Below are 13,981 nucleotides of genomic sequence, written 5' to 3' on the forward strand. Positions count from 1 at the left end.
ACAGTAAAGAAGACCAGTCAACAATTACCCAGCATAATTGGGAACTGCAAGATTAGATATACTGCACAAACAGAAAATGCTGTGAAGGTGCAAAACTGAAACTGAAGAAAAGATGCTTTTTAAAGAAATCCAAAATATAAGCTCAATATGTTTGTCAACTTTTCTGCAGCAGGATAGATGCATGTCAGCGCAATGAAAACATACTCGACATTCTGCATCTGCCATGCCAGTGACCTGTATGTCTGTCAACCTGTGAGGTCATAACAACAACTGCGTCTCCGAACATAATTCAGGTGTTGTTAAACATTTAAAGTTTAAGATTAATCAATATCTTTTTTTCTATATCACTTTCAATCGAAAAGAGCTGCCAAACTTTTTTTGTTTCCCAGTATTTGTGAATTACTCTCTTTTATTATTTAAAAGTTCCCATGGCCTCATGGGATAGAAATGTCAAATCTGGCTATTTCTTGCATTCTGTTTTAATTGCATATTGAAGATTCAAGCATAATTTATACTGTATGCATACACATTTCCACTTAAACTACAGTATATAGATAAATTTCGATGCAGTGTTGGTCTTGTATGACTGAAATAACTACCTTGAGATGTTGCTAATATGGCTGGCAAACGTAGTGACTTTTCTTAAAGGGACTTTAGTTTACCCAGTTTTAACTAAAACAGGAAGGCTAATATAAATAGCCAAAAACTTCAGTTTAGCTGTAGCTGAAGGACAGAATGGTGTCGTAAAAGTAAACAAAAAAATATTTAAATAAAAATGCACATGTTGTTAATGTTTTGAAAAACACTAGTCCACAGATAACCTTTAGGCTAAAAGCCAAAAACATTTGATTTCATGGGGACTTTATGGATGGACAAACATAGCAGTTCCACAAATCCCCATCAGATGTCGCTCAATCCACTAGTGCTTCACCAATCCATTATCCTACACGACCTACAGTCCCAGCATTTCAAGTTTGTATTTATTTGAATGGTCCTTCCTCACATCTGAATCCCACAGAATTTTTGTCTTCCTGGTTTGCATGAACTCGCCGTTGGATATATAACGTGCCCTAGGATGCGTAGACAACTTTACAAAATGTTATGGTACGTGCTTGTGAAATTCTTAAAGTCCACAACGTTGGCATAAGTTGTTTTGTACGTGCTAAGACTGTTTGCTAGCAGGTGATTAGCCCAACTTGTTTGCAACTAGATATCTGATGTGTTTTATCACCTGGGTTGATACGTACGGGTCAGTTGAACTGCATGCTAATCTCTAGACTTGGCTTTTGCAATTTAGTCAAAGATTAATTATTGATTGTTTGCAAAAGTGTAGTTTACTTTATTAGCTCGCTAATGCTAACGGAGCCGAAACACTAACAGCAACGTCACGTCAATGGAGGCCTAACGTTATAGCTCCGTATGACAGATATCGGGACATTTGGATTAATAATATTAGCAGTGTTTGTTTGTTTGATTCGTTTTATACAAATACAAAGACTTCATTAAGTCTTTCTTTGAAGCAGCGTAACGTTTTGCACGGTAAGATTTAAATTTGAATATTACAAAGCTCCTTTGTGTCTAAGGAGTGTGCATGTTTGTCCATTTAATTTACACGAGTATGAATTGTCTACATTTGTGAATAACGTGTAAAATACTGTAGTGGATATGTCTAAAATGTCACTGATTGTAGACAGATCACCGGTTTATTAAGACATTGTTCTACAACATGATCTGCTCATAAAACCGCATGCAACATCTGTTATGCCAGAATTGAAGTAACGTTATAAAATATCGATGCGTGTCAGTTGATTTAGCTTTATCAATGATCTGTGTATATTTTAAGCTACACCGGTCGTGGTATACTTGCATTCATCAAAAATGTAAACATAGTGGTTTGGTTTAGGATCGGCATAAGAAACAAGTTTTGTTTGTTTGCCATTGTTTTTTAGATTCTCCTATTATGGCCACTGGAAGTCATGTTGGAAGTAATGCAGAAATCCACAGGCTCAAACAGGCCCAGCCTCATGATTTTCTCAAACATATGGTTTATTCTGGAGATGAGAAGAATATGAAGGAGGTAAGTGAGGTCGAAGTCCAGAATAAGAGGAAGCGTTTCTAAAAACACATTGTTTGTTGTTTATGTTCAGTGCATGTTTTAGGAATATTTGTCTTTTGTCATTTGTTTAGGTGGATTATTTACTTAAGGACGAAACAGATCAAGAGAGGTATGTTTTTTGGTCTATCAATGTGAGTACAATATTTGGTGTTATTGCATTTTCTATAAACCTTTTTAGTGCAGACGTCACAGTTATGTCACGGCGTTAGCCGCAGGCAAAACAAAAGGAAACATGGAGGTTGCCAATACAAGCCAGCACAAAGTGGGCTACACAAGGAAAGCAAATGTCATCTTGTTGTGTTAGTACAGATTCCAATTCAAAAAAAAATTGGCATACCTGCTCTGCTCCCACTGCCAGGCAAAAAAACGATGACAGCTATAAAATGAGCAAAGAAAATGCTAATAAACAAAACAAAAATAATCAAAAATGCTTGCGTTTGCAACGTACACTTCATATCAGCTAAAGCGATACTCCAGCCAAATATCAAAATTACCTCATGATTTACTCGCCCTCAAGCAATTTGAAATGCATATGTCTTTCATCTTTCAGAGTAGTTTGGTGAATATCCTTGCTTTTCCAAGCTTATAATGGGAGAAATAGGGATCAGGGAACAACAAAAAAGTGCATCCATCTTTCACAAGGGTAGTCCACACGGCTCCAATGAGTTAATAAAGGTCTTCGATGCGATGTTGTAAGAAAAGTATCCGTATTTTAAACTTATTAAACTATAACTAGCTTCCGGTAACACATTGGAGCCATGTGGATTGCCTCTGTGAGGGATGAGTGCACTTTTTTTGCTGTTTAAAGTCAGTTGTTCCTTGTTTTCTACCATTATTTCTACCATTATAAAGATTGGAGGAGCAAGGACGTTTAAAACAACTACAAATGTGCTTTTCTGAAGGTTGATGGACGTACGTATTTCAGATTGGTAAGTGAATCAAGGGGTAATTTTGATATTTGGCTGGCTTATCCCTTTAAAGGACAAGTTTGGTATTTTACACTTAAAGCCCTGTTTTCAGATTTGTTTATGATGAGGTGGAGCGGTTTTGACTGAAATTTGGACATATGATGCTGGCCGGAGAATTTTCGGTTTCTGTTGTATCAGCCCCCACCTCTACAATGGCTGCATAGGTGCACTGAAACAATCCTTCCTAAAATGCATTAAACTTTCGTTTACAAAGACGTAAAACTCACCGAGTCACTCGGAGTGGTCAGGGGTGTTCACTGATATGCTCACACAAAAATCGCTGCAAAAGATGCTTTCCAACAGGTGTTTTACTATTCGTTGTAAACTTGTGGACCTATTTTTCCAAACGTCTCACACCCGTACATTCTACCGTTGAGAGCTTGAATAATAGAGACTCCAGCCCAGATAATCTGCCTTTGCCAATTGCAAGAATACAAACAACGTTTCCGGCGAGGAGTAATACCGTACCTCACAGCACATCTAATACAAGTCAATGGAGTTGGTCAAAAACTACGATAAAACCTGTGGGAAAGCATCTTTTGCAGCGATTTTTGTGTGAGCATATCAGTGAACACCCCTGACCACTCGGTGAGTTTTACTTCTTTGCAAATGAAAGTTTAATGCATTTTAGGAAGGATTGTTCCAGTGCACCTATGCAACCATTGTAGAGGTGGGAGGTGATACAATAAACACCCAAAAATTCTCGGGCCAGCATCATATGTCCTAATTTCAGTCAAAACCGTTCTATTTCATCATGAACCATCTGAAAATTGTACACAGTTATAGGCATTTAAGGATTCACACGCACTCATGTCTCTATGTGATGGGTGTTAATGTCAGGCAACTTAACTGGAGGTAATCCTGTCATATCGTCAATCCATTTAGTGAGTCTGTTTGGGTCAGCCAATCCGGTTCCATCCGTTAAAGTTAACTTATCAAATAGCATTCACGGTCCTGGACAGTGAGTGACATTACATAGTCGGATTTCGTCCAGGCCTTGTTTAAAAGATCTTGTGTAATGCTTGCTCATAGATATTTTTGTTATTTGATCTTCAGCATTTGTAACCCTCCATCTTACAGATTTCCAGTGGGCCGTTGTGTGCACAAATACAGCAAAGTAAAACGAGTGGTGGTTAGCAAGAAGAAAACACGTCACTGCGGGGTGGGACCAGGAGCATGTCGGAGATCACCCACGGCAAGCAGGACGTCTGACATGGCAAACAAAGAGAATGAACTGACCTGCTCTAGTGACGTGCAGGCAATTCTTTACAGTGACAACTGTGGGTTCACTGTGAACTCAACAGAGACCTCAAAGATGGCAGGAGCTGGCTCCAAGTACAGTGACTGTTTCACTGAGGTGGGTTACTTGAAGTGACGCTCAACCAAAGGGACCAATTAATGGATGTACCTTCTGTCTCTAGCCTAAATTAAACCCAATGTTGCTTTATTATCCACACTAACTTAGTCTTGTTAAATGTCTTTAACAGTTATCAAAGGACCATGAAGCAATGACTCATGTGCTCTTTGGAAGGAATCTCAGGCTTAATGTTGCTTTGACGCTTTGGCGAAAAAACGCAAGTGAACTAGTGGCATACTTGAACAGGTTAGAAGAATGAAAATTAATACACCTGCATTTAGAATTTATGTATGTATATGACTCTATGCCTTGTTCGGCAACCAAACCATTTTGGGCAAAAATATCAAAAAAGCCTTTCCAGTGTTCGACTGAATCAGTGTAAAGACCAAATACATTTGGTGCATCCCTATTAAAATGGCATGCTGCAAGTAGCTAAAAAGTAAGTCAGCTAGTATGTAGACTGCAAGTAAACAAAAAGTGTTAGTATCTGCTGATTAGCCCAGTTTTGTCTTGCAATGTTAGCATAATTAAAGTAAATGATGTAGTTACACCCAATCTACCGTGTGATTAAACAAATTTATTTGATATTGATTGTTGGTGGAGTACTGTGGTAACAAATTTTTTTTTCCAGAATACAGGACACGGGTGTGCTTGTTGACTGTTTGCCCATACTTACTAAAAGGTACTGTTAAACATAATTTTATATACTATCATAAATGATTCATCATAAACTGTTTTACATGTTGTTTATACTTTATTTTGCTTTACAGTCTTCAGGAAGAGAAGCCGTGCATTTCTATTGGCTGTTGTGTTGATCTTTTACCACTAGTCAAAATGATTCTTAACTCTAAATATGAAGAGTAAGTAGATTGTCCAGTGTTTCTTTTGCAATAATGATTTTATGTTTATTTTAAAACGTTTGTGTGTGTGTGTATCATCTTTTCCAGACACCTCATCGTAGCTTTACACTGGGTTCAATCTGTCATTAAAAAATGGTGGCCTGAGCTCTCGGCAAACAACAAAAACATGCACGATGGCCGTTTAAGTGACAGGTGCTTAATTTTATGAATGAATATAAACAACTGCGTATACACATTGTATTTCATAAATGCTTGTTAGAAAATATAATTGGTAATGTTTGCATCCAACAGGAATGTTCAGGCAGTGAAGACATTGCTGTTTGAACTGTGGGAGGGGAAGAGTCAGCTAAGCTCAGTACCAGGAACTGTAGGAGAAACGGCAAAGGTGGGATTATTTTTTTTATGTTTTTGGCTATTGCAACTGTTTACAAAATTCAGACTAACACTGTTTAATATATATCTTTTTTGTCATCTTTTGCTTTTCCTTCCTAGATCATAGAGTCATTCCTAACACAAATGCGCTGATGTATCAGCGTTGCACATTAAGGAGATAACCACTATAAACTTTTGCTGCATTCTGCAACTTTTGGTGCATTCTGTTAAGCTGTTCTGTTGACCAGCTTGTCTAGTGGATCTGAAACGCAATTGGCTGTGTTGTAGGCCTGAATTAGGATAGATGAACTGAGCAATTCAGACACTCCTGATCTTAGCCCTGGAGGAGGAAGTCTTCCTGCAGACACGGAATCACTACTTCACATTGAAGTGGACTCGTTTAGGAGCACATAACCAACTCCATGAGACTCTGGAATCAGGCAACTCACTGAAGTGCCAAGCAAAACTTTTAGCCGTTGCACTTGTGGTGTCATGGTGTGGATCTGCTTGTGGATGTGATTGTGTATGTGTTCCTTTATCGCATGTTTTGTCAGTCGTGCACTCGAATTGCAGGAGTTTTAAGTTATTAGTATTGTGTTGTCCATTGCTTGATCATGAATGCGATGTTTGAGTGTAATGTGTACATAGTCAATTTACTTTTAATCAACTTTCAAATAAATTTACAAAATCTGCGTCTGTCTTTTCAAAAGTTTAGATTTATCTCTGTCTACATATACACAAGTGTGCACATTATAATTTAATATTTTTTCTGTTAACTTATTAAGCACCTCATAGCTTAGTATTAAGGAAAAGTTATTGGATTAAAACCAAAAATTAAATGAATGTAAAAGTATTTCAGATTCTCAGAGAGGAACATATTTTGTTTAGAATTAAGGCAGATATTTAGTAGGTATGTTAGATTTAACGCGGCGTTGCATAGCATCAAAGTACCGCGAGGGCGATTTGAAAACATACGAAACTTTTTGTTCTCGCTGTACTTTGACATCATAAGCCAAACGGTTTGCGCAGCTCCGCAAAAATGGAAGCACGCCCAATGATGTCATCACTACACATTTTTAGATGTATTTTTTATGTTAATAAAAGTCGTACAAACATGAAGAACAAACAAAAAATAAGACAAATTAAAAAGACCACATATAAATATGTGACGGGGAAAGTAATTTATGCCAGGGGAAAATTTATACATTTTAATAAACAAGTATATAGAATATAGTGTGTATATATATATATTTGTTGTTTAAATGTTGTTTAAATTAATGTAGTTTTATTGTTCACAGGTTGGCTCAGCTTTAGCCGTTTTTTCACATTATAAGATTACAAAAACCCGCCCATAGAAAGTCACGTCATGTGCATCTTCAGATGTATTTCCGGTTGCTATCGTTGACTTCCGGTTTTCTTTTACTCGTCAGGATTGTATTTTTATGGTGAAGATCGACGTTTAGTCATATTTAGTGCAACTTATAGGCAAATATATATCTTGTGGCACACCACAATGCAGTACATCAATAGTATATTAGATGTATATGTGGCGTTACAGGTTGTGTTTGCGGTGTCGTGGTGTTTTTCTGATTCGGATCCAGGGCCTGTAGTAGCTTCTCAGTCGTCTAATGGAGATCGTTTCAAAATCGAAGGACGGGCGGTCGTTCCCGGAATCAAAACTCAGGACTGGATCTCCACAGCCCGAGTCATGGTGGAGGGAGAGGAATATGTTGGCTTTCTGAGGTAATTTTTATAGCATCTTAATTTCGTGGCAGCAATGCTAGGTATCAGTGCTTGATCTTAATAGTATTATAACTCTGCTGAAGGATACTGTTATTAAATACCAGCAACTTACCATTATTAAACCGTAACAGAATCCGTTATGTTAATCCCATCTGCCAGATAACGTCCTACCATTACGTCACCAATGGAGACCCACAGAAACCATTATAATTTCTATTAAAACCTATGCAATCCAGTTATAACCATTACATCTGTTAGAACTTCTGTGATGGTTTCTACTGTTATTCAACAGTTCATAATAATGCAGTATTTTATTTACATAAATTATGTACATATTACATACATATAGGTTTAAGGTCATAACATTTAGCTGATGCAAAGATGACACAATTAACCATCAAATTTTCCCCCAGGACTGATGGGAGCTTTGCTGTGAACGATGTGCCCTCTGGTTCATATGTGGTTGAAATCATATCACCATCCTTCAGATTTGAACCTGTTCGAGTAGATATTACGTCTAAAGGAAAAATAAGGTAACCAATGTTCCAAAGACCTTTTCTACAAAAAAAGATCATTATTTTCAAATTTTTCATTGTTTATGATGATCCATAGGGCACGCTTGGTGAATTACATCAAAACGTCTGAAGTTATTCGACAGCCATATCCTCTTCAGATCAGATCAAATGGTCCACACTCATACTTCATGAAAAGAGAGACCTGGGGGTGGACCGATTTTCTCATGAACCCAATGGTAGGATTATGTCAGGCATCAAAAATATTTGTGTTTATGTAAATGAATTGTTCAAACTTTTTATTTTTTTCTAGTCGAGGTTATTCTTTTACATATACATGGTACTATTTGTGTTTATGACAAATACATGACATTAACCCTAATAATTTCAATAAGGTTATTATCAAATAACCATTTGGCGTAGAGAATTTTTTTTTTCCTATAGTCACATGGTTGCACGTTCATGATTGCATCATGTATGTCACAAAATGCTATGCATAAGAATTATTTATGTTATCATATGTGTTAAAATGGTATTGAATAGCTGTTGTGGCCTTGTCCTTAGGTCATGATGATGGTTCTTCCCTTACTAATCATCGTCCTGCTACCGAAGGTGGTAAATACTAATGATCCTGAAATGAGAAAGGTAAAACAAACACAACAGATCATATTATCCAATTATATATTTACGTATTTACGTAATTGTATGTAATTTTGTATGCTTTGCTTCTCCAGGAAATGGAGCAGTCTATGAATATGTTGAATCCTAACCCAGAATTGCCTGATGTTTCTGAATTCATGACTAAATTGTTCTCCAAGGGCTCCAGTAAATCAGCGGGAGGTAGTAAAGGTAGCAGAAGTGTTGCACCAAAAAGGAGGTAGTGCTATGTATTGAGGATCTGTCGGTTTTCTTAAACACTGTTTTACCGGTTTTCTTTTTTTACATGAACAGTTTCTTTTCAACTGAAACACTCGACAAAGCAGAACTGTGTTTGCACTGACCCCTTTTTTTCATGCTTATTGTCTCATGTGGATCTTTTTGCTTATTATGACACCCTGGAAACAATACACCGTGTTTAAATAATGGTTAATAGATAAGTACAGTTAGAAAGCATGAATTCATGATTTTTTTAAATAGAACTGGTTGTTTTAACTTATGTAGAATGAGTGGGGAATTAACATTACTGATCTGTTACCCCTGATTGGTCAAGATTTCCTTTCCAAGTGGGGACTGTTAGAGATTTTCAGTTTTCTGAAACATTTCAATATCCTATAATGCAGTTAACATTATGATGGTAGTCTATGCTTTTACTGCTGCTGTGAGTCATCAAACAAATATATGATTCCTTCTCAGAATTGAGGTCAATGCAATTTCACCTCCACTTAAATATAAGCAAAAATGTGCTAGAAAATAATAAAAATATATATATATGAATTGTTTGGCTTTTTAAAGTAGATCGCTGTGGTTCGATGCAATACTTGCAATATGTGTAGTTTTTGTTCAGTTTGTCACAGGCATTCTGGATTTTACAAATCAAGCTCTCTAGAGCTTTAAGGGTCTGAATAGATATTAAAGATATAATGAGGGGCCATCTTCACTATGAAGCCATGTGCATTGTCAGTCTAACTCAAGGTGACATTGACCCCAATTCTGTTTCACAATTACTTGAAACAAAGCTTCTAGGTTAAAAATATTTACTATATCATGTTGAGTTTGTACAAGACTGTGAATGAAGATAAATGCATAAGATTTAAGCTATGAAGTATAATCTTTATTTAACTGAATGGGAATAAATTGTGGTGGGAAATATGGTTAATGTCGTCTTTGTCTGTTTTTCTTAGCATCATGCTTGTGTTGTAAGATGGTATAGAGATAAACATTTATTAAGACAAATATAATAAAGTAGTATATATAGTATACAGTGGACTTGGTTTCACAGGAGACATTGGAGTGATTTAACAGTAGTAGAAATCTGAGTAAAGTGGAACCACTGCCAAAGACTATTTTGATGTTTAATTTGTGATACTTTCAGTTTATACACATCAATATAAATGACACATTTTAACAACACATAGTAGAGACTTTCTGATTTAAGTGATAAACAGGCAGGCAATATCCATAAACATACGTCTATAAAGTGTTGCTACATCTGTAAAAGGTTAATATAATTAATTAAAGGGGCACTCCCCTTAGGCTCATTTTCCAGCTTCCCTTAAACATTTGATTTTTACAGTTTTGGAATTTATTCAGCCGATCTCTGGGTCTGGCAGTAGCACTTTTAGCATAGCTTAGCGTAATCCATTGAATCTGATTAGACTATTAGCATCGCGCTCAAAAAATAATCATAGAGTTTCGATATTTTTACCATGGCTGTAGGAGGCGCAATGATATTACGCAGTGCCCGAAAAGAGTCCCCTGCTATTGAAAGTTACCAAAGGGACTATTTTCAGGTGCTGCGTAATATCAATGCACTTCCTGCAGTCATGTTACAGCCTCAAAGTCCTTGATTATTACGCCGGAATGAGAGTATAGTTCCTAGCCACATCAGCCTAGAAAATCGCAACTTAAAATTTTAAGTCGGTCTTAGTATACGATGTAACTACAGAAGAGTCAAGTTTTAAATAGGAAAAATATCGAAACACTTTGGTTATTTTTGAACGTGATGCTTAGTGGTCTTGTCAAGTTCAATGTATTGAGCTAAGCTATCCTAAAAGTGGTACCGCCAGACCCGAAGATCAGCTGAATGGATTCCAAAATGTTAAACTCTAAGGGAGCTGGAAAATAAGCATATTTTTAAAAAAGGGGGAGTGTCCCTTTTAGTCAGATTTTGCTATAATTTGTAGCACCACAGAACTGGTGTAATTACTTTCATACTATTGTGCAAATTAAAATGAGAAATCATATGAAATATGTGCTTCCACCACACATGGTTTAATCTGAGGATCTCTGCCATCTCATGGATATTACACTTAGTACAATCGAAAGCCTTTACATTTATTACGATGTTTATTATTAAGATGTTATGATGATAAATACTAGTAAACCAATACGATTAAACACTGAGAGATCTTAAATGGTAGAAACTTCAGTATGTTTCTATACATGCAGTGTTGTAATATCATTGCATCATATTTAAACATAGGCAAAACAGTTACCAATGTAATAAACTATAAAGTTTAAAACTTTAAAGCCCATCTTTTTATTTTCCACACCTCCCTAATTTATGACATGTCACAATATTTAAAATAAAGGCTTCAGATTCATCTGTTCAAATTATTTTTAGGAAATTATAAAAAAAAATTTAATCAGGCAACATGAACAATATGTACATTGTACCTAGGAAAACAAGCATGGCTTGGAATATGGACAGCAATAATATGCATGAATAACAAAATATTATACACCGTCAGAATTTTTTTACAAAAGCTGTCACTGGGACAGTAAATCCTTTAAAAAGGTCCTAATATGTAGCTTTGAGGTACTAAAATGTACCTGGTATACTTTTTGAAAGGGTACAGCTGCTACCATCCCAATAACAGTTTTGTACTTTTTTCCAAGAGTGTTAATATTAATTCCACTTTGAAATAACACTTGTGTTAAGTCCCATTCAGCCATTACAGCTGTCCTATTTTTGAATTTAATGGCTTTGACCACCCCAGTCTAGTTTTTCCTTTCCTCTGTTCTTCCACTTGCAGAGCACTAGCATCCTAAAGGTCTTCTGGAAGGTCTTGTTGCATAATGCATAGCACATTGGGTTGACTGTGCTATTGACATAACAGAGCCAGTATCCCAGATGCCAGAGGGAGACAGGGATGCAGTCAGAGCAGAATGTAGAGACGAGTACCATGATGTTGTATGGGGTCCATGTGATAATGAATGCAAGGAGAATTGCACTGAGAGTCTGTGCTGCCTTTTTCTCTTTGATAAGGACCATTCTTTTCCGTTTCGTCATCTGGATCTTCAAGCTTGGATCTTCGGGTTTGGTGGAAGTGGACGCTGATGGAGAAACCTGCGACTCTAATGTGTGAACGTGATCTGCGTTTGTTTTCTCAGCTTCACTGGTGCCTTGAAAAGTGGTAATGTTGCTAAGAATGGGCTTAAACTTGTATGACATACATTTTTTGTTATTTGCCTGTGAGCATTGTTTCGCAAGATCACTTAGATATTTATTTTCTTCATAAGAGTCAAGCTGTCCATTTTTATTTTCTGTCCTTTCCTGGTTCTTGAAAGATTCCCGTGGGGTTGCTTCCGAGATGGAACGTTCCTCGTCCTCTGATGATGCATAACTATTCAGGTTGGTGACCTGGTCTGACTTTGTCCAGAGATCCACAGACTGCATTGTTGTCCTAGTAACATAACTCTGGTTTGATGAAGACCATGACGCTTGAGTCCCATCTCTCTTGTTTTTAAAGCTGAAGCATCTTAATATTGGCTTTCTTTCCCTAGGACCTTCATTGCTGTCCAAAGAGGGGTATCCTTGCAGTTCAGACAAATTCTTTGTGCGTTTCTCTGTTTCTTTGTAGATTCGACAATATAACATTGTCATGATGGAAACTGGTATGTAGAAAGCTGCTATGGCCGTCCCAAACGTAATTATTGGTTCTGAGAAGAACTGTATCTGGCATTGGTCATGAGGAACTGTCCTCTCACCGACAAAATACTGCCAGCACAGAATGGGCGGAGCCCATAATATAAATGATATTAACCATGCCAAGCCAATCATAATACCTGCACGTTTCGGCGTCCGTTTAGCCCTATAGGTAAGTGGTCTTGTAATTGAGAAGTACCTGTCAAAGCTGATGACCAGCAAGTTCATCACCGATGCATTACTTGCAACATAGTCAATAGCCAACCACAGATCACATGCTACATGCCCTAAAGACCAATATCCCATGAGAATGTAGGACGTGTACAGGTTCATGGAGAACACACCAATAATGAGGTCTGCGAAAGCTAAACTGAGTAAGTAATAGTTGTTAACCGTCTTAAGTTGGCTGTTCACCTTGAAAGAAAGCATCACCAGGACGTTCCCCACTATTGTGATGAGGCTGACTACAGCTGATACAGTTCCAATAGTTATGACCTCCAGCAGGCTGTATGGGGCAGGCAGGATAGCCGAAACATTTCCACCTGCAGTTGAATTTACAATATCATCCATGTCCATTCTTTCAGCGTAAAGCCAGTAGTAGCAAACCCTGGATGAACGTTTCACTGGATTCTTCATGATCAGCTGGACGATACTCTGAAAATACAGAATAAGATTGAAACTTTATACAGAACAAAAAAAGTAAACCGTATGTAAATTAATGTTTCTGTGTCTGGGACATCTAAATCAGGCTTTACACGTACAAAGGTTTACCATGGTAATCATAGTCTAGCACAACATCTCTTGTTTCTCTAATCAAACATTTATGGGTGTGAATGTGAATTGGGTCATTCCTATTATTTGCATTGGCAAATGGTGTCCCTCTACTTTGCAAAAGTTAAAATAAACTTAAATGAAGTCTGGGGTGTTATGATGATAACTTTCAGATCTGATCAATTATAATAAAAATGTTTATAAATTAAGTCTTATTAATAATTTCATGTCCCTTGATCTTGAAATAATCATGAATGATTCAATTTGAAATAAATCTGTATTTATGCTATTATCTGTGGTGATACTGTCTTTTTGCTTGATGATACCACAGACATAAGCAGTTCTGTCACCAGCATTTAAAAAAAAAAACGTAAAAATATGAATGTCTTTAAGCTTATAGTTTACTGAATCTAGCATTTTTAACAAACTTTATACATAAATATATATATATATTTTTTTTTTTAAAAAAGCAAACATTTTACAAATATTCTGCTGCTTGTTTGCCACTCTAGTTAAAAATTACCTACTTATAAAACCTTTATTAAAACTTTGGTGAGGTAAAATGATCCACTGTCATAACAAAAACACGTAGTAGGCATACTAAATGTTTGTTAGAATTTATGAATCCACTTTTGTAACTAAAATTTTATTTTTTATTTGGTTATTTTTTCGATTTTTTGACACCAACCTAACT

The 13,981-nt window shown here is 36.6% G+C and overlaps 3 protein-coding genes across 4 annotated transcripts; 2 read left to right on the forward strand and 1 right to left on the reverse strand.

Annotated features, from left to right (window-relative positions):
* The first annotated feature begins 906 nt into the window (after positions 1-906).
* On the forward strand, positions 907-6,365 carry katnbl1 (katanin p80 subunit B-like 1). 2 transcript variants are annotated; one of them, XM_055186675.2, is made up of 10 exons: positions 907-1,104; positions 1,950-2,077; positions 2,188-2,225; positions 4,165-4,441; positions 4,572-4,687; positions 5,073-5,123; positions 5,212-5,301; positions 5,389-5,493; positions 5,593-5,686; positions 5,794-6,365. In XM_055186675.2, exons 2-10 carry the CDS (start codon positions 1,961-1,963, stop codon positions 5,824-5,826), a joined length of 921 nt encoding a protein of 306 aa, XP_055042650.1. In that variant the 5' UTR covers positions 907-1,104; positions 1,950-1,960; the 3' UTR covers positions 5,827-6,365. The 2 variants fall into 2 exon arrangements, with proteins under 2 accessions (XP_055042650.1, XP_055042651.1); XM_055186676.2 differs by lacking the exon at positions 907-1,104 and adding an exon at positions 1,239-1,539.
* Positions 6,366-7,041: 676 nt separating this feature from the next.
* Positions 7,042-9,739, forward strand: emc7b (ER membrane protein complex subunit 7b). Its single transcript, XM_055186665.2, has 5 exons — positions 7,042-7,416; positions 7,830-7,949; positions 8,029-8,167; positions 8,493-8,573; positions 8,663-9,739. The coding sequence occupies exons 1-5, from the start codon at positions 7,187-7,189 to the stop codon at positions 8,807-8,809; spliced, it is 717 nt and encodes a 238-aa protein (XP_055042640.1). The 5' UTR covers positions 7,042-7,186; the 3' UTR covers positions 8,810-9,739.
* Positions 9,740-10,710: 971 nt separating this feature from the next.
* On the reverse strand, positions 10,711-13,433 carry chrm5b (cholinergic receptor, muscarinic 5b). Its single transcript, XM_073856070.1, has one exon. It carries the CDS (start codon positions 13,150-13,152, stop codon positions 11,566-11,568), a length of 1,587 nt encoding a protein of 528 aa, XP_073712171.1. The 5' UTR covers positions 13,153-13,433; the 3' UTR covers positions 10,711-11,565.
* Positions 13,434-13,981: the final 548 nt, after the last annotated feature.

This window comes from Misgurnus anguillicaudatus, chromosome 18 (assembly GCF_027580225.2).
Source record: "Misgurnus anguillicaudatus chromosome 18, ASM2758022v2, whole genome shotgun sequence".
NCBI classification, from domain to species: domain Eukaryota; kingdom Metazoa; phylum Chordata; class Actinopteri; order Cypriniformes; family Cobitidae; genus Misgurnus; species Misgurnus anguillicaudatus.

Excerpts from the sequence above, each read along its gene's own strand:
- chrm5b (XM_073856070.1), bottom strand. The coding sequence starts at position 13,152 with ATGAAGAATCCAGTGAAACGTTCATCCAGGGTTTGCTACTACTGGCTT.
- katnbl1 (XM_055186675.2), top strand. The coding sequence starts at position 1,961 with ATGGCCACTGGAAGTCATGTTGGAAGTAATGCAGAAATCCACAGGCTC. Across the intron at positions 2,226-4,164 it reads GACGAAACAGATCAAGAGAG|ATTTCCAGTGGGCCGTTGTG; the intron begins GTATGTTTTTTG and ends TCCATCTTACAG. Across the intron at positions 5,302-5,388 it reads CTTAACTCTAAATATGAAGA|ACACCTCATCGTAGCTTTAC; the intron begins GTAAGTAGATTG and ends CATCTTTTCCAG.
- emc7b (XM_055186665.2), top strand. The coding sequence starts at position 7,187 with ATGCAGTACATCAATAGTATATTAGATGTATATGTGGCGTTACAGGTT. Across the intron at positions 7,950-8,028 it reads ACGTCTAAAGGAAAAATAAG|GGCACGCTTGGTGAATTACA; the intron begins GTAACCAATGTT and ends GATGATCCATAG. Across the intron at positions 8,574-8,662 it reads ATGATCCTGAAATGAGAAAG|GAAATGGAGCAGTCTATGAA; the intron begins GTAAAACAAACA and ends TTGCTTCTCCAG.